Raw genomic sequence first — 27,911 nt, 5'->3', positions numbered from 1 at the left:
CGTAATTGACAGTCTTTAACTACAAAAATCCTTGCTTAACAATTAAATCAATATTAATCTATCATGTATTTTAAATTACCCGACACTAAGAGAGTGGCCATTGGAGTTTATAATTTATGACGTCACACCGTCTATTCCAGTTTATTTCATCAGCAGCACTGTAAACATGACAAGTCACGAACAGTTAAGTTTGGAGCCGTATAGATTTGAGCCCGTTCTTTCCCCAAGAAGAAATTGAGAAAAGATGTTCAGTCGAGTCGCAGACCAGGCAGACGGTACATGTTCTTCATACAAATGTCTCGAACCTCAACTTGTCATTACGCAAATGATGGATCCACAGTTTACATAGTCTTTCCTCTTCAAATTACTTGGTAGAGTCGGGAATTTAAATTATTGATTTTTGTGGTCTTGAATACAAAAGAGTTCCACATCATGGCAGCCTCTATAGATCGCGGGAATTTCAATTTTTACGTTTTCAAATTAGTACTGAAGCATATCTAGGCCATATATCAACAGAATTGTATGACAAAATCTTTATCATATGAATAATCCTATCATTTATCATGTAAAAATCTTTTGGGCTGCCTTTCCCTTTAAATCAACCAATATCAATGAAAACAACATATCTTTTCCATAACTTGATATTCAACAACTTTATTGATGAAAGGTTGCAATGACAACTCATTTGCCATAAAAGAATAGAACTAATCTATTCCTTAAAACACTCCGACAGGCACAACATACAATGAATAACTGTGTAACTTGATTGAAGTGGCATAATTTGTTTTAAAAATAGTTGTAAAAAAAAATCTTACAATATGCATAGCATTAATTAACATCTTAGAAAAAAAAAAACATCTTCAGATAGAACACCTTACTTTTGTATTAAAAGTCAACAATTTCACAGCATTATTTACATACACAAATATATTTTATTCGTAATCTGATAACTAAACTAAAATCCATTAATCAATTTACTCTATGTATAAATCATAAATCTTTCTATGTCAAGTGTTTTTCTGTTACACCTCCCCCCCTTACATGTATGAGGTACTTGAACCCCAAGTCTTAGACTCTGATAAAACTAAAAAGAATATGTAATTCATCATTCCTGAAAATGTTGTTTAGTATATAAACTTACAATTTTTTCATAACATAAAACATGCAAGTTATGAAGCACGGCAAACGGCTTCTCAGAGAAAAGTATATACGATATGGACGGTCAATAACCTGAATAAAGTTTCTAAAAAGCAATAACCAAGATAAAAAGTCTATATACAGCATTATGAACATTCCATACAGAAAGCTAGAAAAATATCTCTTTATACACCAAAGGCATTCTGTACATATACTGAAAAAAAAAGGTCATTACCAAAATTAATATCTAGATTATGTTAAAATTCAAAAAGTAAGTCTATTGCATAATGAAATTCTCAGTCACTTTAATAGTATAAATCTTTTTTTTAGTTTTCCAATTCCAAGCATTTGCAAATACTGCCCTGACAATCACATGACCAGTTCCTGACAGTTTCATTGGCTATTTCTATACCTACCATATTTCATAAAGCTGCCAATTGATCTAAATGGGTGACATGCATTCCGATTCTACATGTACTACTAGAGCAAGCTAAATCCAGATAATTTTATATTGTAAGCAAAATGTGCTACACCTAACTTTAATTCCACGGCAAACAAGACATCATATACACACACACAGATCTACAGCAATAAACAGTACTAATACATTGCACAATTTTTTCATCATTAAATATCTAGTTTGCAAAATGTTTAGCAAATCACACACCCAAATCTTCAAATAAATGTCACCTGTCATCCTTGCACACTAGAATTAGAATTTTCCCAATTCACAAAATATATAAATCTCGCTACAATCCACTAAAATGAATATCAATATGATTTATGAAAAAGGAAAAAAAAAAGAAAAGAAAAGATTTGTTAACATCCAGGCAAATGAAACATAAAAATGAATATATATATATATAAAAGCAAAAAGTTCAAACAATTACAACATGCCCATAGTTTGGTTGGATTTATGCAGGAATAATAAATTAGTATCATTACTCTGATTATAACAGTCACGTCTCTAAACTACTGAGCATACAAAAAACATATTTAGCACTATCTGTAGACAACTTATATCAACTGTGGAAGGGATTTTTTAAAAACAGAAATGGTCTTAAAGAATTATAATAATTTCTCATCAATGCATTTCTTTTGTCTGTGTTCTGCTTTACAAGTCAATGATTCAAATGACACAGTTTTGAAAATGAAATGCAGTTATATTTGAGATCAATAGTTGAAATGTTAACAAGGACACATTCAACTTCATTGCAAAGAAATAATAAGAATTTTTAATAGTTGTAAAATGCCAATTTCTGACAAGATATGGAAAAAAGATGCAATTTACAGCTATATTATGATGACCAGCATTAATTAATATATATTTGAGAATATAATTTTTTTCTCTCATATATTTAAGCAGACTTGTAATTCACGTTTTCTAAACTTTTGTTTACAAAAATTTAATTTAAGAATGTAATATTCTAATTAGACAATTTGATAATAAAATGCTCTTTCCTTAACACTGCTGTTAAGTGGAAATTGGTGAAATACTAAATAATGAATGGCAACATAAGTTAACCTTAAAGTTCTATTTTTGCTCTATGCTCCAAAATCAAGGGGATTTCAATCTGATTTGTAACTGTAAAGACTAGGGGATCTGAGCCTGCAGTTTCATGAATAAATAATGTCAACAGCAGATACACAACAGAAAAGAAAAACAAAACACCCTGCATCAAACAATGTATAAACAGTCAAACAACAACTCTCAAAATAAAACATAATAATATAAAATAACAATATTGCCATAGGAATCAGATGGGGAAAAATTGATTTAAAATCACAAATTGTATATTGTATTACTACTGTGGTGATCAAACTAAGGTAAGAGAGATGAAAGGTGTGAAGCCATGACATTTCAATGTTGCCTGATTGTCAGTTTCAAACAATACAGGATTCTTTTTTGTTGTTGTTAGGAATACACATGTCTGACAATAATACTGTAAAGTGGATTAAACAGAACAGATCAGCATTTTATAATCACAAGAATATAAATATGGATTTAAGATATCTTAGAAACACAAGACATTGCCAAAATATTAGGAAACACAATGATGAGTATTCACTACAAAAAGTAGAGCATGCCAGCAGTGGGGTTGTTGTCATGATACACACTTACTAATATAAGCATTTATCTTCACTTAAGTGAAGGATATCTTTGCATGACTTTCCTCTCTCACACGCATCCACTTTTCACGTATAACTTTTTCATAGTTGCAGTAAACTGAAGTGCTCGTCAATTATAGTTGCCATGGTGATAAATGATAATGAATGTTGCTGCTATCAAGGACTATAAAATCCTCTCCCAATTGAATTCTTCATCATCATCCTCAACATCATTCATGATGTATGAAGCAGTTTGTGTGGGTTGAACAATAACATTCTGGGTTGGCTGTGGGCTAAATCCACCCTACAACATAGATTTACTACATATCATTTCCGTATCACAATCAAATATAATTTTGGTCAATGCTTTACAAAGAGTCTTCTCAAATGATTTTCTCTGTCAAAACGGATCGAGGTTTAGAAGTCTTGAATGATATGTACCTGTAGAAGGCACATTCACACTGGTAATAGACTGGATTATGAGAAAAGCTACAGCAGAAAACAACACAGGCATACGATGGAAATTTACCAGCAAGTTAGAAGACCTTGACTTTGTTGATGACATTGCCCTGATTTCAAGCAGCAGACAGCAGATACAAAGACTGACAGCATTAATGAAATAGCAGGAAGTACTGGACTTAAGATCAACACCCGTAAAACGCAAGTGATGAGGATAAATCCAACATCAAGCACACCAGTAACTATGAATGGGGAAGATCTGGAAGAAGCTGATAGATTCATATATCTCGGTGCAACAGTCAGCAAAAGTGGTGGGGCTACAGAGGACATAAAAAGGAGAATAGGGCTCGCCAGGATTGCGTTTAACAAACTTAGCAAAATCTGAAGAGACAGCCACCTTGGAAGAGAGACCAAATTGAAAATATTTAAATCAATTCAGCATACAGAAGAACACTTATCGCAAAAAAAGTTACACAAGAAATAATGAAACATGGAGGAAAGAATTTTTCAATATGAAATCGACTTTAAGGTCCTGATATATACAACTCGAAATTAATTATTGACTACAATACTTCTACCCATCTATTAATACAAGCTTTTGATGGTAAAGACAAAAGAAAACAGGTAATGATAATTGAATGATAAACAATTACATGTACATATACACATGTAGCCTAAACCTCACTTAATATTGTTATTTGTTGAACTAGAAATATTCACCCCATTCTCTCATTAATTCAGGAAGTTCTGTAATTTTTAAAATCTATAGATGAAACTGCATGAAATACAATTCAGGCCCTAATTACAGGGCTATCTTTTTCATATGCAGTGCTCAGCAGTGATGCAATATTCTTTAGATCTTACCGCTGATGTGGGGCTCAAACAGGGGCTGATGGAAGATTGGGGCACAGTGAGATGAGATGTGTTGTTGCTTAAAGTGGTCAAAGTGCTCGTACTTGTTGATGAATAACCAGTGTTAGCTACAAAAAAAAGAGCACAGAATTTTACTAAACCTCATCCTAAAGAGATGTTAAAATGGATATCCATTTACTATAGATCTCTTAATATGCAATATTCTGTATGTATTATTCTTTCAGACTTCAAAGACAACAGCATAGTTTTAGCACCATATATCATATTTACAAGAGCAAATCTCGTACTACAAATACACCTGTCCAATATATTCAGTCATGCAGTAGTTATCAAAGAAATGATTAATTTTGAAATTAACATTCTTTGGTAAAAAAAGAAAAAAGAGTGGTATAAGATATGGCCAATGGTACCCCTGTTCTTACTTGTGGTAGTAGGAGGGGTGATTGTGGGGAGGAGGCCTGATTGATTGAAGAATGTGCTAAGGGAGGACGCAAGGTCAGCAAACTGCTCATGGTTCAAACACCAATTGGACTGGTCTGCTTGTTTCATTGTGTCCATCAGACCTGTGAAAATTGTCACAATCTCTGTTAAAATGAGACAAGTGGTCTTCACACACATAGTAGATTACATACAAACATATATTATATACATATCATTTAATAACTTTTAAAGTGATGACGTAACAACGATGCTGATTGGATGAAAAATTTGTTTGATTTCTGTGTCAAAAAGAAAGCTGTCCGGAGTTCATCTGCACTAAGCACGCGGGACTACTTTTCTCTGGAATGCGGCTTCCCCATTAATTTTAGCGCTATCTATAGAACGGGAATTTCCACACATGCATTGTAAACGAAATGTCTTCATTTGATGCTACCAAAAATAATCACAACCAAAGATGTGAATAAAATACAAATTAATTTAAAGAAACAACACACATAGGCCTAGTGATGACGTGGCAGAATAGTCAACTTGATGACGTAGGGCACTGACTGGTAGAAGTAGACAGATTACGGTATGTATTGTCTGGTTAACGAGTTCGATAACATGACAGAGCAAGCAGCGACTTTTGATCTGATAATATTAATGAAATTGAACAGCATTATATGGGGCTCAGTCAACGAGGGCAAATTAGATGAAGAGGTGTTGAGCTTTTTACTTGATATTGAAATGGAGCCGAGTTGCATTCCACCGTTCCTACGATACAACCAGTGTTCAACATCTCGAATACAATGCAATATACATCCAGTCACCACTTGTTCTCTTCCTTTATATTTATTTCAGCTTTTAACCAGTGCACCTTTAATTTGGTGTATAATCCATATAATTCTGCACAGTAACTCTACCTGACCCAAACGCATAGCCAGTTTTGTTGTTGTTTTTATTGTTACGTATAGGTATTCCTAGCGTCATGTCAAAAACGTTAATTCAAGCTATTTGATGAGAGAAACTATTTGTTTTTCTATTTTAAAAATACAATTAAATGTTAAGAAATAAAACTTATAATTCTTTATTTGATGCATGTATCAAACGAAAAATTAGACTGAATACTTTTTCATCAATGCGCTATGTGCATTGATGAAGTTTTCCGTCCAATTTTTCGTTTGATACATGCACCAAATAAAGAATTATAAGTTTCATTTCTTAAGTATTTAACACATTTCCAATGTTTCTGTCTTTGATATCTCTACAAATTGTCACGATAGTCATTTGTCATGAATATGTTGTAGTCATAATCAATGCGTACATTAATCCATATACATTAGATAGAATGTTCTATCGTTAAAATGATAATGTCCCACGGACCCGATTTAACGATAGAATGCGTCCTATATACCTGCAATGTAGCAAAATGAAAATTGCACTCAGTGCATGTTTCGGTAAAATTATGTAACACATCACTCATATGCATTTGGAAAGTTACCTTAACGACCCACTTGCCGTTAAATCCATTTTAATTAGTTGAATTTGAGAATGTAAACCCACGAGTTTGAATTTCGCTGCTATCACCTTCCATTTTACCGGAACTTGTCATTGCGTATGCGCACAGCGTGAAATACTGAATATTAATGACGTTCCAAATATGGAGATATAGCCTTTTACGGAAAATGCTACTACGCTCTTTACTACTTCGTTATTTGACATGAAAATGAATTTAAAGTTTGAAATAAACGTTAGAAATCAAGAAATATATGTTAACTAAATATTGTAACATGGGATTGAAGTAATATTCTCCCTATATAAACTTTTGCTGAAATTTGATTTCATTGATAAAGAAAATTAACCAGAGTGCACTGAGGCATGCAGGAATTATGGGAAAACAGTGGATGCTTCAGAAAAAGGCGGGTACGGATGAAGCCATCAACATTCCTAATTTCCTTTAATGGTTTATATGATCTCATAATCAAAATGGAATCCAACAATTGCATAAGCTGTGGAAAAACTTCATGTTCCAAAAAACCTGGAAACAAGAAAAGTCTGACTTCTAAATTGGTTAAGATTGACAGAACTGTGAAAGATGTTTTACAGAAAGACTTAGGGGTAAAGACGCAGCAGATCGTCAACTTTCTGTCTCCACGCCATGTGTATAAACCGGTTTTTTTTTCACCAATGCCTTATATGGTAGTGGGCCGTTCTTATTTGCAAATTAGGTAATCGTTCGTTTTTCGAAAACAGCAGGGTGTTCCGATGGCAGTTTCCGGTAAAATGGCAGTCAGTTCGAATCGAGAAAAGTGACATTTCAAAGTGTTGAGTTTACAATATTATTATATGATTTTTTACAGTGTTAAGGACTTACAAATTACCAATGAGGTTAGTTGTATATAAATTTAACTTTAAATGTACGCGTTTATTCTTTGATAAGTTTAAAAATCGTTTTGGAGCGATTCCGCAATTTTCTGCTACATTACGGGTATATGGGAGGTATTCTAACTGTGGTGAGGGCCTGTCCCGAGACACAGTTAGATTATTCTAACTACATATACATAAGCTAATGCGCTGCATGAAGTATGCTGTACGCATCTCAGTTCATGTCCTCGTATATTTTCAAAAATGAAATTTTAATACTTTTTTTATAGATATTATAATACAAAAGACAATAGGTGATCAGAAAACCAAACTTGAGCTTTCAGCTCAGGTGAGCTAAAAACTAAAGTGAATAGCTAGAACACAGGGGTTTAACAGCTAAACCTAATGCTGAATCTGACAACAGTCTAAAGATAAAAAAAAATCAAAGAAAGGAACAAGATCTTTGAAAACATTTACAAACTAACATGACAAATATTACAGAATTCTGGCTCCCAACATTAATGAAAATTGCTCTTGGACAAAAGTTGGCAATATACTGCAGCATCACTGTATAAATATCTTATATCTTCATAACACATCATACACTCATTCTGGTGAGCTTTAATTTTCAGAGAATCTCCTAAAAATACCTTGAAACTGTGCCATATCCACACTGTTCAGATCTATACTGCCTGACCCGGCCAACCGTAGACTTTCTTTTAATGTCTCCACATTCTGTAACCAGTCTGTGCCAGGTAAACTGGGGGTGGGACCTACATATAATATGCCAAGTTTGTTATAATATATTCTGCAGAAAGGTAGAAAAAACCTAGCTTTTAAAGTCCGAGAAGTCATTTTCATGGCATTTTACTGAATTACAATGCAGTCAGTTCTGTTGGTTTCTTTGTTTACTACTATGTACAGTAAACAAGGTATTAAATTATTCCATAATAATCATATTCCCCATAAAGCAATTAAATTTTGATTTCAGCCGTAGTGCATGTTAGTTAGTAAAAAAAGTACATCAATTTTCAAATGTTCTTGCAGAGTGCTGCACTAACTCAGGGTAGTAAGTCTTCATTTCAAGAAATTTTTTTTTTTACTGTTTTACACCTAACACTGTTTTACACTTGATAAGCTTTGAGTGTAATCTTATTAATGGAATGTTCTCAGTGTTTATTTGTTTATTATTTTATTGTTTACAAGTTGTGTTTCATTGTCTGTTAGCCTACTGTAATGTTGGGATATGGAGGTTAGTTCATTTTTCTGTTTGTCAAACTTAATTAGTACAAACTTGGATAATGTGAACTTCTTGGCGTAGAATTGAGTTTTTAATCCCTAGCAACATCTTTTCATCTTGAATGGTTATTTCAAATCAGGGCTTGGAATAATTGATGGCCCGGTGGTATGGGGCCAGTGAATTATGGATCTGGGCTAGTGCTTTGTAAAGCGTATGTGCCCTCACGGCTAGTTAACTTGATTACAGTGTCACCTCAGTATATCACCACCCCGGCATACAGCCATCGAAATATGTAGTATGGATTTCCATACACGCTAAAAAATACCGATATTATGTCAAACTCGCCATCTGTTTTCAGGTACAAAACATCAAATTACCTTTATACACCCCCTCCCCCAATAACAATGCCAACAACCATGGATTAGAAGCCATAATAAGGTGAATCATAACGATTCTAAATTTAGCGCATGTCATGAAAACAGGGAAGTATTGGTAACAGCTAGAATATATTTAATTAAAAATTGTCTCTGAAATTGTCCAGTAGAACAGACCATGCATAAACAATAGAGAAATGAAACAATTAGCTGCTATAAATCTAGTGTACCAGGTGACCGTTGTATGTATTAATGTGTTGTCATTTTTCTGAGTTCCAAAAAAGTTGCAGCCATTACAGAGTTGGCGAAAGAGCGTAAATAAAAAAAAAAAAAACATCAGACAATTTGTCCTGTAGATCAGGGGTACTTTAAAAAATCTACCAGACATATTAAAAATTTACCATACTAAACATAAGAAAACTAAAATTTTGCTTTCAGCGTTGTTTATTTTTCAAGCAGAGACTGCAACAGTTTAATACATATTAAACTTATTCTTAACAGCTCTCTTTTTTTGACTACACAGGATTAAACTTTCGTTTGAGCTTGATTTTTATCCTTTTCCATTCACAAATGCTTGTAGACATAATCATATACACCCCCCCCCCCCCCAACAGTCTACAAATAATATTTATATAACAAATATAATAATTTTCGTTTAATTACCCTATTCACCATGTATTTATGCACCTATAAAAATAAAATTTGCCATTTTTAGCACCTACAAAATATCTTCAAAATAAACTTACTACAGACAAAAACTTTAAAAATGAAAGTAGATCCTCCCCCGGAAAACTTGGTATTTGTTTATTCACTCAACCTTCCCATAAATTTTCTTCACATTATGCAACATGGTGCAACATATAACCAGTCAACCTTCATGTGATCTATTACACCAATTTTTCATAAAAATTGAAGAAAATCGGGAGCCATTGCCAGAGAAGTGTTCTATAAATACTTTTTGTATACTAAGGGGGAGGCGGGTATGTTATCATGTTCACAACTGTGTTTACGCTTTCGACTTTCTTTTTTTATCTGATTAAATCACAAAATTTTGTTTCACCATTTGATAGGCCATATAATCTATAATTGGAAGTAGAATGACATGTGTAATATTGAAAATAGAATGACATGTGTAATATTGAAAATAGAATGACATGTGTAAAATTGAAAATAGAATGACATGTGTAATATTGAAAATACAAGCATGGAGTTGGCTTAAGATTTCTGGGAAAGCAGTTGTTGACAGTCATGGTAAAAAAGCAAGTTTAACTTATCTTTATCAGACTAAGTTTTACATAAAAATCAATAAATAATGCACATAAGATCATTTAAATTTTACTTTTGTAGGCAAATATCTAGCAGACAGTTGGTCAGATCAAGTTCCAAGTTTTATCAGATAGTTTGAAAATTTACCGGAGATTTCCGGTAGTCCGGCGTCTTTCGTCAACTCTGCATTATATGTGTTTGTCAACCGCTCAACGTATTCAGTCATCGTAGAACCTACCATAACACAAATGAAACAGGTGTACATATACTTGTGTGTCTTGCAAATGCACAACCACAGAACATCCCACTATTTCACAAAGTTTTAAGAATTAAAGCAAAACAATTCATCCATTTACATATTTTGTCATATGTGGACAACAATAAAAGGATAATAATTTATTAATTGATCTACCACATTTTTTCAAATTGATGAACTAAAATGGAGAAATTATTCAAAATACCAATCTCGATAATAACGCCACCCTTGATATAACGTCAAAATAGGCTGGGACAGAAGTTGGTGATATACCGAGGTGACACTGTACTCATCAAAATTCCTCAATGATTTGGCTTATAGATTTAAAATATCTGTTTTTAAATACATTTTTATTTCAACCTAGCATACTAAGTTTCTGTTAGACCAGAAACTTGTTTGGCTTCTAAATTAAGTGGAGTTTTCCAAAGAATATTTTGAACTACATTTTCTTATGTCTGTTGCATAATCCCATGACACTACATTTTCACAAATGACAAAAAAGCATCGATTTCAAAAAATCTGAATCTGCACTTCCTCAGGATGGCACGACTTATGGCTTAGCTATTCATAAGGAGATTTTTAAAGGCTTTTTAATATATATTCCCACATAAACTTGAGTCTTCACTACCTAAGGATGCATGCATATCAATATGACTAATCATCATACATGGCCCTGTTGATTTCATTTTCAAAATTTTCTTCCTTTCAACTTTGATCCCATATTGTGGCCCCATCTACCCACTGAGGTTGTGATTTGAACAAACATGAACCTGCACTGCTTGAGGATGCTTGCATGTCAAGGCCTTTTTCCTATATATCCTCATGTAAAACTGATACTGGTCCCACCCTATTCCTGGGGACTGTGATTTGACCAATTTTGAATCAAGTACAATTCTTTAAGAAAGCTTTCATACAAGTTTTGTCTTTTCTGGCCCAGTGGTATTTGAGAAGATTTTTAAAACATGACATATTTTCAATATTTCTTATTTATCTAACCAGGTCCTTTGAAAGGGGTTTGAACAATTTTGAATTCTCTTTACCCTATGATGCTTTATGGCAAGTTTGGTTGAAATTTGCCCGGTGGTTCTGTAGAAGAAGTCGAAAATGTGAAAAGTTTAGGGATGGATAAACAATGGAGACAGGTGATCAGAAAACTCACATGAGCTTATAGCTCAGGTCAGCTAAAATATGACATATATTTTCTTATCAATCAATACATATGCCGTGAAATGTTACACGTAATATTTTATGTTATTGTTTGTTACAGGAAGAGATGTTTAACTGTAAATTAAACAGACCTGCTGGATTGGTTTCAAACATGTTCTTGTAAATGGTTCTGAATGAAGCACTGAGATCTTCTATTCCTATATTATTGTCAATGAAGGAGTTTCCAAGTGTGGGCTGCTGGGTCTGCTGGGTGTGACCCTGCATCTGAACCTGAAGGAACAAAACCAGTTGTAAACTAAAACACTCATTATTGTATATCCATTTTAGGATAGTTTTCACTATACATATCTTTTGTAAACACCAAGTGTAAGCCACAATGTGCTTAATGGCACCATTCGATTTAATTAATCAATTCATCAACACTTCTGGTCCAATGCCATCCAGTGCTGACTGCGCTAATTAATCAAATAAATCAGTAAATAGTTTTCAGGAAAGTTACAAGCAGTCTCATGAATATGAGGTTATGTCTATATCAGCAGAGAAATTTTAGCTGTGTACAATCAATGTACATGTACATGGTTTTCTCATATTTCTTTCTTTGTTTGCTTCAACATGTTTTATGCAATGGAACAAAAATCTAATTACTTTTCCCTGATGATATAGACAATCCAGATGAAGATATGAGCCTTGCTGAGCTTGGGGAACTGTTACAAAGAGCTCCTTATGATAATAAAAAAAAACAACAAATCAACACGATGACTACATCAATATAGATGCAAACATCATCACAGTTGATGAAAATATCATTGAGGAAATTCAGCAACAATTACAGTGATGATAATGGCAGAAGCAAGACAGATTAAGTTGAATGGCCTACATTTTTGCAGTTACTCCCCTTACACCTGAAGTTGGGGGCGTGCTTACTTTAAATCTCCAACTAACTTTTGCTAGGAAGCTCAGCGATTGAGGCAAGAAATAGTCACGCAGAGAGCCACGTGTTAAAGGGGAGAGGAGGGTTCGTTTCAGCCATGGCTTGCGACGATGGTTAGGTAGATGAAAATAAAAGTTGTAAAGCATGAATTTTGTTTATATCAGTCGGTGGTATATATTAAATTGACAATGTTTGAATTAGGCCATTAAATTAAATAAGTGATAATTAGGAATTTATTTCCTCTTCGATCTACTGACAAATAAATAAAAATGTTAAAGCAGTGTGCAAGTCATCGAAGAAAAACAAATATTAATTTTTGTTATAATGGTTTATTTCATGGGTTTAGAGTTTGCCCTACGTCTTGGACTATTTCCCTTTACCATTGTTCAAACATGGAAATCATTACCAAAAACGGAGACAAGTCACAGTAAGATAACTTACAGGTCAATAATATCTGTATTCTATGTATTTGAAAGTATTTATATTAAAAAAATACAGAAAAATAAAATAATAGAATGTCTTTCATTTGTTAAATGGGAGATGAAGGTCTCGAACACTGCAGAAATTTTTTTGACAACCCACTAATGCAGATTATGCGTTTTTTCTGAAATGTTTGTGATCTTTATCTCCTGCTTAACAAACCAAAGAAATTATTCTATTATTTCAGTGTTGCACATCTAAATTTGCATACTTGTAGTCACAAGCTGTGGTGCTGTTGTATGCAATTCCATAATGAGGCCACAGTGACCTACTTTTGGGTCACAACACATTCCTCCCACAATGGTCCTGTACCTCACTGTGATTAGGATACGATCTGGACACCATTTGTGTATGAATAGCCATAAAATTTCATCAGGAGGCCACAGTAACATTTTTTTGCTCATTACAACAAATCCCCCCCTACCCCCAAAGATGCATTAACTGACCAAGTTTGAAGCAGTGCTTGAGATTGCTTCAAATATGATTAAGACACTATTTGAATATATACAACCGTAAATTTCCAATACACCCTCCCCTAAAGATGCATCAACTGACCAAGTTTAATGATTCTATATCTTACATTGCTTTTAAAAGATAGGAGATTTGAGTATGTATAACGTTACCATAAATTTCCAAAAGAACACCAGGATGACCTTTTATTGGATCATAACACACCTCCCCCTCTCTATCTGACCAGCTTTGATAGTTCTAGGTCTCACAGTGATCTGAACAAGATTAGTACATTTGTAGCGGCCATAAAATTCCAGGGGACCAAAGTGACCTATTTTTGGGTTGAAACACACCATCTCTCCCCCAAGATGCATCAATGACCAAATTTGATATTCCTAGGCCTCGTAGTGTAAAAGATATGACACAGGCACAAAAAAAACAAACCCAACAGATAAGTGGAAGGAAGGGAAAGTCTATACCATAATATATCCTGTCAAAAGAAGGCGTATAAAAACTATATCTACCCTCTGTCTTGTAAATGAATGAATTAAAAAATATATGTCGATGTAACTTATTGTTTTCTGATAAGTTTATTTTTCCTGGTTCTTGGAACCATAAGACCAGCTTTCATATCTAGCATGCACAAGGGTATTTTTGGTGTAAAAGCAGCACGACAGGTCAACAAAACATTTTGAAATTTGCATAATGTTGGTAATAACAAAAGATGGATACACTGAAATTATCATCCAGTCCCCTGAATTTCGTTATAAACAAAGTTCCCTGCAAATGGTTATCTATAATAAGCATTTTGATAGATCATTACCTGATTTCCTGGCTGAGCTTGCACTGGTGATACTTGTACGTTGAGAGAGGAGAGAGGGGGATTACTTAAACTATTTGAGTTGTTCAGATTTATACCAGACTCGGGGCTATATGGAGATGCCTGAAAGTATAATTTAACAAGTATAAATGTACAAACAAATACTGTATTTTTATGTAGCTTGCCACTTACATGAATTGATAAGGCTGAGATTTCATGAATAATATTGCATACTTCACCATAGTAAGCAAGTATTTTACATAAACATATATTTGGGGGCAGGTATATCATTGTGCTACAATTGCCATTGACACACAATCAAAATAATTGTTTTATAAAATAATACCTAGATGTGTGATATAAAGGTTTTCTCATGATAATAAATCAAACAAGCATTCTGTAAGAATTGCAATTAGCAATTCAAGACCCCTGCTGGTCCCAAGTCATGTCTTTTGCTTAATATTCCCTTCAAATTTCAATTGTATTTCTTAAAATTAGCATTTTAACATTCCAAAACATGCCAATGATCATTAGCAAACACAGATATATCTTTATTGTCACATAAGACAACTCTTCAATCGTATCCTCAGCCTCGAGTCCTATTGCTGTGTTTAGAACAACCTCACCAGGTCATCCTCCAGTATTCTGTACAATGAAGCATACATTCACTTCTACCTACATGTAGCATCTTCAACATTTACAACTTTCTACCTGTATTTCTGTCACCACATGATGTCTAGATCTCTTGTGTGTTTGAATAAAATTGAAAGATCTATAATCAGATATTTTTGGATGATCAGGTGGATATCATTTTTTTAATACCAGGAAATATCATAATTTCAATCTCTTGAAATACAGATGCAGTGAATCAGACGAATGAAAAAAAAATTTATGCCTTGAATTATATACAAATCTCACACAATAAAACAAGAAGCCTATGGACCACATCACTCACCTGAGACAACTTGTGCCATATTTAAAGATTTTCCCTATAATATATATTCACATGTAAAACTTTGATCCCTATTGTGGCCTCAACCTACCCCCGGGGACCATGAATTTTACAATCTTGAATCTGCACTATATCAGGAAACTTTCATCTAAATGTAAACTTTTCTGGCCCAGTGATTCTTCAGAAGAAGATTTTTAATGATTTTCCATATATATTTGTATTTAAAACTTTGATCCTCTATTGTGGCCCCATCCCACCATTGGGGGTCATGCACTATGTCAGGAAGCTTTCATGTAAATTTGTACTTTCCTGGCCCAGTGGTTCTTGAGAAGATTTTCAAAGATTTTACCTATATATTCGCATGTAAAACTTTGATCCCCTATTGTGGCATCAACCTACCAGGGGTCATGGATTTAACAAACTTGAATCTGCCCTATGTCAGGAATCCTTCAGGTAAATTTCAGCTCTTCTGGCCCAGTGGTTCTTGAGAAGTAGATTTTTAAATGACCCCACCCTATTTTTGTGATTATCTCCCCTTTGAAGGAGACATGCCCCTTCATTTGAACAAACATGAAAGCCCTTCACCCAAGGATGCTTTCTACCAAGTTAGGTTGAAGTTGGCCCAGTGGTTCTGGAGAAGAAGTCAAAAATATGAAAAGTTTACAGACGGACAGACAGACTGCCCACAACAAGCGATCAGAAAAGCTCACATGAGCTTTAAGCTCAGGTAAGCTAAAAATACAGATAACTAGACAGAGTACAAGAATTAATTCAGTCAACCATGAGATTAAGTTTTACAACTTTTGTAATAATAATGTAACTGTAATGAAAGTGAACCTAACCTGTATCTACTCATTCGATAACCACATATCAAATTTCATATTCCTTTTAAAGTAAAGGCATTGAAGAGAAAAGTCTGGAAAACTATATCCCACAAAAAGTCCCATAATTATCATAAAACTCAATAAACTGTGATAAAACTTCAACTTGATCTGTAAACATACAGTAGTGAACACATCCCAAAATTCATCTTCCTAAATCAAAGCATGGTGAAAAAAAAGTCTTGGAAACAAAAATTAAAATAGTTCATTCAACCATGAAATGAAGCCTTACTATTTTCATTAAAATATGTCAACCGTAACAAAAGTGAAACTTGATCTGTATCTACTCATTAAAGGACACATCTCATGTTTTCAAAGTATACAATATTACATGCATTTTGTCTTCTTTATGCTTATAGTAATTAATTCTAATAGTTCGTTCGCCGAAATTTTGCGATAATTAACCACAATACAGACTTAAATCTAAGCCCCGATTTCAAAAAGTCAAGTTAATTAGGTAGGTAGTCACGTGGTACAGTGACGTCACATGCGCCCTTCGGATTGTGAAAGTACTGCGAGATATTATTAAAAACTCAACTTTTAGGGGCCTAATTTATTTACCATGGGTAACATTTAAATCGATGTTGACAAATTGTCCGAGTTTTATATGTGTTCGCCACCAGTGCACACATATAACGATGTAAATACTCAAATATAGCGAGTAAAGCGTGTATGAAATCGGCAATATTGTGAGTAAATAATGTTTATATGGGTCGCTGTCTACAAACTGTTTGGGGATGTTATTCCTTTATACATCTGTAATTGGCGCTGTTTTTCTAAAATAAACAGTGCAATCATTATTTTTGGATTAGACAAATTATGATACGTTAAATTATTGACAACTAGGCCCTATGCCAAGCTATTGTCACGCGTGCATTTCGGAGAGAAAGAAAAAGACAACACATACAAATCAATAAAAATATTCAAATTTAAAGTGGTAATCACATTATTTTATTTTGATAAAGCAATCTTATTACTATTTTTGAATTGTGATCTGCACGTCTTTAGGAAGTACGAAGTGGGAGCACGGCGTTATAGCCTACTGACGCACTCAAGATGCTACGAGTTCAATAAGGAAATAATTTTATAATTCAATTTAAAGTTAGGAAATACAATATTCTATTATTTGTATAATTAAAAGTTCAATTATTTTGTATCTTTAATTTTTTTTTTCTTGTTTGTAAATCTACCAGTTGGTAGAAGTTACATTGTATCGTCGAAATATGTTGTTACAAGGTGAAGGTCAGTTGATCCGAGTGTGTATTGAATTTGAAGAACAAAACAGAATATAGGCCTACCAGTGCTTATAGCTTCGATATATCCATTTTCTTGCAGTTTATCAGGGTCTCTGTCCAAGCGGTGTTTGAAAAGGTGACTGAGTGTGTTTTTTAAGGTAAAGTTCTTGCTCCAACAAAAAAAATATCCACGTCCTTTTTCTCGTACCTTCCTTCGAAAAATTGAAAAATACTCAGTCTAAATCCTTTCTACCGACAACTAGTACACCCGAGCACGGTACAAAACATCTTAATGCATTATTATTTACAAGCCATTAATGAGATAATTGGTTTTTTGTCGATTAAATCTTCTCTGTTTATGAAATGGCTAATAAATGTTTTCAAACCCGAGGGCGCATATGACGTCACTCATAATGGCGCGTAAACTAGCGAACGAAAATATGCATATTGCAAGATTTGAATTTCATCGCTTTCAAACTCGAAAACTACGCAAAATATTTCATTTAAAACACATTTAAAGTAGTTTTAGGCATAAAAAGAGTTAGTTTTGCTGTAAAAATTAAAAAGTTTAGAAACATGCCTTGTGTCCTTTAAGTAAGTACATAGGTAACAAATTTCAGAGTCCTAAGTTAAAACATAGTTAAACAAGTCCAGAAAACTCTATTTGGCACAAAGTCTCATATAAATTTCTCAAATGTGACGAAACTTGACCTTCATCTGTAAACATACATTAGTAAACCTAGTGTTAAATCTAAAGCAAACTAGCATGGTGCCGCGCCATGCCCTTTTTGGCTGGCGCCATGTCCTTTTTAATTGCACCATGTCCTTTTTTCTCTATAAATTTTTTAAAATATTTGTTAATATAAACAATTGTTCTTTGTTTCACAAGGTTGATTGAAAAGTTTAAAATCAAGGCAGCTGGTATTAACTTTTAAAGAGGCTAAATGATTATTCTATTACTATCATAGTATGATACAATGAAAGTGCCCCGAAATTGTCTTGCTGCGATGAAAAGTGTCCTTTTGAACATATATGTGTGCCCTCTCTAGATCCTAGATTTAACACTATAAACCACATACCAAATTTTAGCTTCCTAAATCAAAGCATGGTGAAAAAAGTCCAGAAAACTAAGTTTTAAAAGGTAGACGGACTGACAGAAAGAGTGCAAACTAGTACTTCCCTTCAGAATAACAAGTGTACACACATATAAAGGATTTATTTCTAGTCACCCAATTATAAAAATAAAAAGTATGGTATATGATTTGAATTGTCTTACCCATTCTCCAGCAATCAGTTTACGTTTCTTGTGTCTAGATGGCAAGGAATCATCAGGAGGATTATTGTCTATGGCCCAATATGACCCCTATAAGTTTATAAAAAAAAAATTAATAATACTAAGTTTCATAGCCAATTATGATCCTATACAGGAGTAGGGTTAGAGTAATTTCATACAAGATATGTTTAATATTAAAAACTACATGTATACCCAAACTGTGGTAAATATGACCTTGACCTAAAACCCTTACCTTCATTTATCATTTGACTTCCTAGTTCACAAAATATGAAGTTGTTCAGAGTTATGATCAAGGAAAAACAAGACTACCTTTTGTACAATTGCAATTTTATCCCCATTTTCAATTTCATAAAGATTGTTGTCCCCCCCCCCCCCCCATATCCTATATTTTTCATGTAGAGAAACAGTTGCAAGTAATAAATTTTTACATAAACATATACAGTAAAATATCTGTATCTCGAATATGGTTTATCTCGAATACCCCGCTTGAGTTGAAGTCGACCGCCGGTCCCGGCTGTTTTCCCTATATAAATGATTAAAAAAACTTCTGATATTTCGAACACGGTAATCTCGAATACCCCTCTTATGTTGAAGTATTTTCAAGGTCCCATACCCTAAATTCACCTGGTTTATCTCGAAGTGCAGTCGAATTTCCTCTCTGATTACCATACCTAGCGTCGTTAAGTCACACATTCACACCCTTGGCTACATCAATTATAATTAATGACCGCTAATCCACGCTTGCCTTTTCTGAGTAGACCCAGGTCGCAATAAATGGTTCAACAGCTTGGGTGATTAGTAAAGCCTTCCAGCATTACAGCTAAAGTTCACCGCCAATTATGAACTAACACTCCCAATTCCAGGGATGGTGTTTTGAATGACCCACGCTCTATCATTAACATGTGGGTTAGATAAACGCACAAAATCGTCGAAGTAATCTTGAAGGTAATGCATTTAAAAACACACGCTTCATCATTAAAACTAGTACAAAGAAAACACGAAAATTTATTTAATAAACATAAAAAAGGTGTTTTTTAAATCCGTCTTTTTTGTTTCTAACGTGATATGTTCTTTCATTACAACGCAATAACTACATCCCAGTCGAGCCTGGACATCAGTAAACTTAAAAGTAAGCATACAGGCACGATCATCTTAATTTTGAAACACATTGTGAATTCAATTGGATGTTTATATAATATATATTAAAAAAAAAACGAAATGTTTGTCTTTGAAATACCACAATATTAATTTATCAACTTGTATTAAACTATAAGAAACAGCAACGGGGTTGTTGTTTATAATGCAAATCCCATACTATGCATCAAATATCCTCCTTCAAAAAATATCCAAGATTGATTTTGGATATCTCGAACCCCCGGATATCTCGAAGTTTTTTTCGAGGTCCCTCGGACTTCGAGATAGAGATATTTTACTGTATGTGCATGCCTTACTAGGACCAATCTATAGTAAACAGTGAAAAGATGACTATTTTTTCAACTGTAAAAATATCAGCAAATATCCAGTGTGGTCATAGAATCAATTTACAAGAAGTGAAAATCTGGCAGTCAAGTGTTTAATACATATGTTGGCTGCATGCCTTCAAATTACCAGATCAAGGTAGTGTTATTGGAAACAGTCTCCTGTTTCTACTATTTTGTTGGTTGTTTGTTTTATGTCCCATCAAGAATAGAAGTTTTCACTCATTGAAATGTCACCACATGTGTTGCACCACTTGTAATGGACATTTTGATTAATAATACATGTACATCTGTATATAGGTAAGCAATGAAATTTCATAAAATACCTACCTTCCCAGGGTCATCTTTTGATCTTGGAACTTTCAAAAAACATTTGTTCAGAGATAAATTATGGCGTATTGAATTCTGAAATGAGAGGGGGAAAACCATGTACCAATTACCAAGAGGCATCTTTGTATATCATTACAATCATTTAAGACAATTCTTGTGTTATCAAACATTTCATACTCTAAATTCTGCATCCTAGTATTTCAAACTTTCATGCATTTTTAAAGCGTGAAGAATATTTGTCACCAGACTTTTACTTTCGTTTTCAGGATTATAACTGACTTTGAAAACAAGTCTACCTGTCTACTATCTCCTGAAGAGATGCCAGATGGAGGACCAGTCAAGCCCAATGTCTCAAGGGGGTAATTTATTAAATGTCAATTCAGCATTAACTATTTAGCTGGCTGATATATATCTGTAGAACTGACCACATCCCAACCTTACAGAAAGCAGCCTATGTCCACATAAACATACATGATCTAATATCCACTTCTCCTTTATATCAAGTTTGTGATGGATTGCATATTTTAATAGAACTGCTATCAAAAAATACTACTACATTGTACTAGCCATATTTCATGTAAATGTCAGAATTCACACATTTAGTGCTTTTCATTACTTTGGATCAATATTGTTGCAACACATGGTATGCATACAAATGACTGCATGTACATACTATCCTATTTACACTGCAAAATAATATAATCCACTAATAACGCAAGAACCACATGTGGAGAAACCATTACCTGGCCCTTTGATAAGAAATCATGATGATGAAATTTTACATTTCTATTCTTAGATATTCCAATCAACCAGCAATTGTCAACTATTTTATGCTTCCTGACTTGAAAATAGTTCAGTGGAATTTTTGTTTAACTTTGACCCAAGAGAGATATTTATCAGTTCAAGCTTAGTAATGATTAAACTTGTGGTCAAGGGCTTGTATCATTCAAACATCTGACCAACATTGAATGCAATTTTCTACTTTCGTATGACCACTGGTGGTTTACAGTGAGGTCTGCACAAAACTGTTGATAGCCATGACAGTGCTAGAGTGTTGCCAATTTATTCAAAAGCAAGACTTGTATCAAAGACATATTGATAGTAATATAAAACGTTGTTTTTTTTAATTTCCTATATAAGGCCAAGATAAATAAATAGTGTGTTTCCTATTCCAGCCTGGAAAAAAAATAGGGTAGGTAGGGAAAACATTTTATTTTATTTTAACATTTTATTGTTTAAAATTCAACTTCGACAATATGACATTTCATATCAGGATTAAAGCATATTGTGTACATGTGAAACTATTTTAAGAAATGCATATTACACCGACATAGTTATGCAAAAGCTACTGGGACATTTTTTTCTTAATTTGGAAATGCTCGTCCTTTCAACAATAAAACCTGGAAGGCATCTATAGCTTTTTTGGTCACCGATTAACTGCCATTAACGACCCTGCATCTAATGTAGGGTCCACGTCCAGTTCACAAATAATCTCTAAATATTTCATTTCAAATCCGGCTAAATCCCCAATAGAAATACTGCCCTGAAATACGACTCCGTGTTGTTGGAATGTGATTTATTTGGCCAACATAATATTGTAGTTTTGCAGTGTTTTGGCCAATCAGATGGCCCTTCATGATGTATCTCAAAAATACTAAACAATGATTCATTGTTTTCAACCGTAGTCATAAAGTTTTTTCCCTCTTGATGTTTGCATTTTCCTATTGTAATTGCCAGCAATATGCTTGGCAAGGCAAGCACGCTGCCATTTCCCCCCAGAGAAATCGCTGTCAGAACATTTCTGATTAATGCGTATAGGATATGTATTTTCTCAAACACAGAAATGATAGAGATTACGATTTCTAATAGTGAAACCAGAATTGTTTACTTCTGGGAAGTATATCGGCGGATAAATTTTTCAGTGTCGGCTCATATATTTTAGGGTCGGTTGGGGAACCTGAAACACACAATTTATTTATCTAGGCCTAACTTGTACGAAAAGTTTTGATTGCTATAAGTAATTAAGGCCAGTAAATTCTTTCATGCATCCAGTTTGAATTCTATATTCTGACTGCAAACTTACGGTTATTGTTTATCGTTTTCGAAGCTGGTGTGTTATGAACTCAAGTACCGTATTCGTCCTATTGAGTGCCCTCTGGGACTTTTTTCAACTCTCAAAAATTAAGGGGCTCCCTTTGAAACACAGTACTACTCACATTTCTGATTACAGAGTTTTTAATCTTTCTAGCAATCTTGGTTCCGCACCGAATTTCATAATACATGGTATCTCTAATCCACCAATACTGGTATATTCGGAGTAGTGATAGTTTCTATTTACAATGCATTTCAAAGTCCCCCCATGTTTTAAAAAGAATGCTACAACTTTACTTATGGTCCAACTACTGCACCGTCCTTTACAACAGCAATTGCATATTTATCCCTAAGATTGTTGATCTATCTTTTTGTTTCGAGAGTTTCTCCCTGGAATGGATCCCAGATATCTCTGTAAACATGAAATCCCCTAATGCAAGAACTATATTCGTACACGGCCATAGTTGTACTGCAAAAGTGAAACCGAAAGTTTAGTAAATCGTACGTGGTATTCGTCAATGACACAAACGGAAGTGAAAGTAAAAGTAATAGCTACTACCGGATATTTTTCTGTATTACAACTGACGATTTGAAATATAGACGTGAATGGATTAATTATCAGTGTTAAAAGAAATGTAACAAAGTTTATGTGCAATTTGATATTCATTATTTCAAACATTTTCAAATTTATTCAATTCAATATTCCAAGTTAATGGGAATATTTCAGCATAGAGTACTAAATAACCGCCCCCTCCCTCCGATTTTCTAAGCACCCGAGGCGCTCAATAGGACGAATATGGTAAGTCTTGAGGGTAAAAAAGTAGAGTTTTGGAGGGCATCCAGTGACATCCACCCTTCTTCCACTAGAAGCACTTGAAAAGGGGAGGAAAGTCCATGTATTGAAACACAAAAGTCCTTTAATGTCATGTTATGAGTGTGTGTGCGCCCTGTACCAATGAAGTTGTGTTGTTGTGTGTAATTAGATTGATCATTTAAGGTTAATTGATCCTCGTGTGATGTCATAGGTTTTTGCAAAAATCTTTTTCAAATTAAACTTTGCGCATGAAAGAAATATATCTTCAGAGGAATTTTATTTACTACATAAAATAAAAAATTTGGTAAACTATTGATATTGGAAAAAGTGTATATTTTCTATAGATAATCAATTCTTTATAATTAAAAAAATGTTGTCAAGGGCAATAACTCCTATGCTGGTATTTCTCCTACTGCATGTCTATTATGCATGATTTCCCTAATATCCACAATTAATTTATATATATTTATGAATTAAAAGTTTTCTTAAACTGTTGACATTTAAAATTTGTCATTTCAACAAGATTTTATCTATTTTAATTCTTCTGTACAACGAAAATGTGTGATTTTCTGATGTTAACATATACTTCCTTTTTTTATGTCTGACATCTTTAAACATGTGGCAACATACACATTTTCTATGGTTATTGTTTAAATTTAACTATATTGAATGTAAATTAATACAGTTTTTGCACTTTTAACCATTATTAATGATAAGTCACATGAGGATCGATCAACCTTAATCGGGACCATTTTATGTTTAATTAACTGGTTGGAAATGAAGACTTGGTTAATATTCAAATATCAATATTAACATTTTCTGATAGAAATGATTTGATTATGGTTGCTGTGTTTAATACATGGGTACAAATTAGACAGAGTGGAACAAAATCTTTGACAAAGATTTTGCTATATTAAAATAGAGAATATCATGTTTTGCTCAAAGATAATTAAAATGCATAAAGACATTTTTTCTTCACTTTTATTAATTATTAAGCAAAAAGTAATATTTTTCGAAATTTCTACCAAAGTTCTCGAACATTTTACACATCAATTTTCCCCAATTCTACAAACCCTGGACCCAGTGTGAAAAATGGCCTGGTAGGAAAACCCCTGTAATGTACCTAGGATTTATCTAGGTTCTTTTTACACCCTAGGCCCTCTTGACAACAAATCAATACTTGCCCTTCAACAGTAAAAATTTCCCTATAATTGTAGAAACTGTACAAATTGTATTAGAATTTTAACAAAAAACATTTTTAGATATTTCGAAGTCTCACAATATAGATAATAATCAGTCATCAATCAATTTAAAAGTCTGTTTGAGATATTGTAATCTAAGGATGTCTCCCATTCCATTCCCTTCTCTGGAAGCTGAAGACTGCATTCTTGTTACCTCCCCCCCCTTTTAAATATAAAATGGGTAATGAACATCTAAAAGATGGATGAACCATACATGGATGAACCATGTATACATGTCCAAATTCTAGAAATTTAATATCATATTCCAACTTCAAAACAATTTCATATAAATGAAAAACAGCCAAAGTGATATCTGATAATGTTGACAGTATATAGTAGTTACCAAAAATGAGATTTCCACTGCGTGGGTGGAGGTACCAAAAGGGGTTGCTGAATAACTATTTTATATATTATTAATTCACTACCCCCTTAAAGTGAAGTCCAATAATCTAATTACTTAACCATTACACATGCAGTTCAGTTCATCTTAATTCTGCAACAATATGACGCATCCCTTAACTGACTTCAAAACACTGATTTAGGCTATATCTGATCTACAAATTATGAACAGAGGAATCTCGGACTAAACACTCCATGGCCCATACCTTCCAACCGTTTCCTGCATCTTTGTAGTAAGGAAATTCGTTACAGATCCACTGATATATCTCACTTAATGTCATTTTCTTATTTTTCGAACTGTTTATGGCAAATGTGATTAAATTGGCGTAACTATACGGGGGTTTTCCGTCTCTGTGATTTGACGCTTCTTCTTTATCAAGAGTTGCACTCGTGTCTAGAGGAGAATTTGGCGCTTTTCGCATTGGAACTTGTCCTCCGTGAGCTTTAGAGATTTGGGTACCATCTTTGTTCACATTTCCTCCTGTCATTGCTCCTCCAACGGACAATTCGTGCAACCACTTCATATCTGTCAACGAAGCTCCAAGCTCCGCCATCTTGAATTTCTTGTGAAACCTTATAACAGGCGGATGGATATATCAGCCTACGTCAATATTCTCTATGTTTCAAATCATTTTTCTTAATCATGTCTACTTTTCATTACCAAAATTATTGAAATATATTTTTTCACATCTTTTCTCATCATGAAGATTAGGTAACATCATATGTTTAAATCTCTTTCAGATCTAATTTGTTTTGGTGTAGTCATAAAATACCCGTACTGGGGCCATGCTTCTTTACCCCCAACGAAGTTGCATAGCAGCAAAACAGTGCTTTGCAAGTTAATACCGCGAAATTTGAAAACAGGTTTAACTCTATTTTAATATTTAACAACATTCCAAATATGTATTTCTGTCACAGGGTGACAATTGCATATTTTAATTATCAAATGTTATATATGCATTTTATTCATTTCAGATTGTTCAATACACTTTCATTCATTCATTCACCTGTTTACTAATTCATTCATGCACTGTCATCGTATTCGTGTTGTGTTCTTGTATACGTTGTGTCACATGATTGTTTTGTGAATAGGGTTTTGCTGAGTTAAGTATTTGTAGAGCGAGTGAGTATTTTATTAGAAGTTGCAGAACAAGTTTTTTAGGGAGTGGTAGTAGTGTGCGCATGTGTGTGAGCTTGTATAAAAGGATGAAATCGGATTAATTTAATGATTAACAAGACTTCAACGCAGTGCATCAGGGTAAATCTCACAACGAGATACCCTATACGGGTATATTCCTTACGGGATATAAGATATATAACTGGTAAGAACTAAATTCATTTAAATCGTTTTCATCTATTTTTAAAATAATAATTTCATTTAAACAATATTTTATTATGTATGAAACATAAATGGATTAGGCAGCAGGCATGCAGCCTATATAAGCCTTCTCCAAATAATAATTTGTTGCTCAAATGATCATATGTGAGAGAAATTGTATGTGTTAATATTTCATTTTCATTTTAGGTCATCGTCATATTTATGATTGGAGTATCAGATACGGCGGGTGTGACTGGTCAACAGGGGATGCTTACTCCCCCTAGGCACCTGATCCCACCTCTGGTGTGTCCAGGGGTCCGTGTTTGCCCAACTATCTATTTTGTATTGCTTGTAGGAGTTATGATATTGATCACTGTTCGTTATCTTCACCTTGCATATGTTGAATACAAATAAAAATTAATTGAAACCTGCACCAAGAGTTCTTGTTGTATTTTAGACCCCGTGACATTTCTAAGCATCAAATGTTTGTAATGTTAAAATGTATAGGCCAATAGCCTGTAACATGTTTAAAAAATAACAAACCATCTCTCTCTCTCTCTCTCTCTCTCTCTCTCAGATCGATCTCTCTCCCCTCATGAATATTAATCTAATTATCTAAGAAAGATGATTTATTTGTCGAGTTCATCCGCAAAGTTATCGAAATTCTAAATTTTTATTTATAATGAATATAGGTGCATGGTTTTAGGGGTGTTGCTAAAACGCGGAACGGAAAACGGAATGGAATCTAATGTTCTGCGTATGGTCAGTTTTTAAAAACATGAACGAAATCATCAAAAGCTGTGAGTTTTCGGGTCGTATACGACTTTAAGGAATATTTGAAGGTATGTTTGGACACAAGTATAGGAGGTAAATATGTTAGGAACTTTTTGATGTTTTAAAAATCTATGAGACAACACAAGAACGCAGTTTTTTGTGCGCCATAAATCGAAGGCTTTTATAAGGGATGGATCTGTAGCTCTCTGTTACGTGACAATACTTTTTTCAGAGAGCTACTGTTCTGCAGCTAATTTTTACTCGGTCATTTACCGGTCCAGGTCACCGGGTGGTTTCTAACCAATGACAGCAGCTAAATTCAGACTAATGTGGAAGATTTCGGACCGATCAATTAAAATTTCACATCAAATATACGATACTTTCTTCCTCATAATTTAATGAATTATGTTCTTCGTGTAAACGTTGCATCACTCATCTTTACCTCAGCAGCATCATGAAACCACTAAAGACCCAATATACTTAAAATCACAAAAACCTTAAATTTGACCAAAAGATTATTCTTGTAAGAGTGCACCCGGAGAAGGAAATTGAACATTATTTTCTGGCTTTTTAAAAAAAAAGTTTTTTGTCTATTTTATTTCATTTAAATTATTTTTACTTATTTCCCCCTACTTTAAAGTTTTTTATTTCGGGTCTTTAGTGCGTTTCTCAAAATGGCAGATAGAGTCAGTCCTGAGTTAATGTTTATAGTAAAATAAGCGATCTAGATACGACTAACATACAGCAGCAGCAGACCT

General features: G+C 33.7%; 1 protein-coding gene across 2 annotated transcripts; it reads right to left on the bottom strand.

Annotated features, from left to right (window-relative positions):
- Positions 1-627: 627 nt before the first annotated feature.
- LOC125653712 (forkhead box protein J3-like) lies at positions 628-25,860 on the bottom strand. 2 transcript variants are annotated; one of them, XM_048883277.2, is made up of 10 exons: positions 25,268-25,860; positions 20,517-20,591; positions 18,691-18,777; positions 14,350-14,469; positions 11,797-11,935; positions 10,390-10,476; positions 8,013-8,135; positions 5,001-5,141; positions 4,570-4,685; positions 628-3,550 (listed from the first exon to the last, which is right to left on the bottom strand). In XM_048883277.2, exons 1-10 carry the CDS (start codon positions 25,613-25,615, stop codon positions 3,431-3,433), a joined length of 1,356 nt encoding a protein of 451 aa, XP_048739234.1. In that variant the 5' UTR covers positions 25,616-25,860; the 3' UTR covers positions 628-3,430. The 2 variants fall into 2 exon arrangements, with proteins under 2 accessions (XP_048739234.1, XP_048739243.1); XM_048883286.2 differs by lacking the exon at positions 10,390-10,476.
- Between the last annotated feature and the right edge of the window lie 2,051 nt (positions 25,861-27,911).

This window comes from Ostrea edulis, chromosome 1 (genome assembly GCF_947568905.1).
Source record: "Ostrea edulis chromosome 1, xbOstEdul1.1, whole genome shotgun sequence".
In the NCBI taxonomy this organism is placed as follows: domain Eukaryota; kingdom Metazoa; phylum Mollusca; class Bivalvia; order Ostreida; family Ostreidae; genus Ostrea; species Ostrea edulis.
This window is presented reverse-complemented; position numbering and strand designations above follow the sequence as displayed.

Coding starts and splice junctions, on each gene's coding strand:
- LOC125653712 (XM_048883277.2), bottom strand. CDS start 25,615: ATGGCGGAGCTTGGAGCTTCGTTGACAGATATGAAGTGGTTGCACGAA. Junction 8,136..10,389: donor CGGACTACCGGAAATCTCCG/GTAAATTTTCAA, acceptor TATTATATGTAG/GTCCCACCCCCAGTTTACCT. Junction 5,142..8,012: donor GGATATGGCACAGTTTCAAG/GTATTTTTAGGA, acceptor CAATTTTCACAG/GTCTGATGGACACAATGAAA.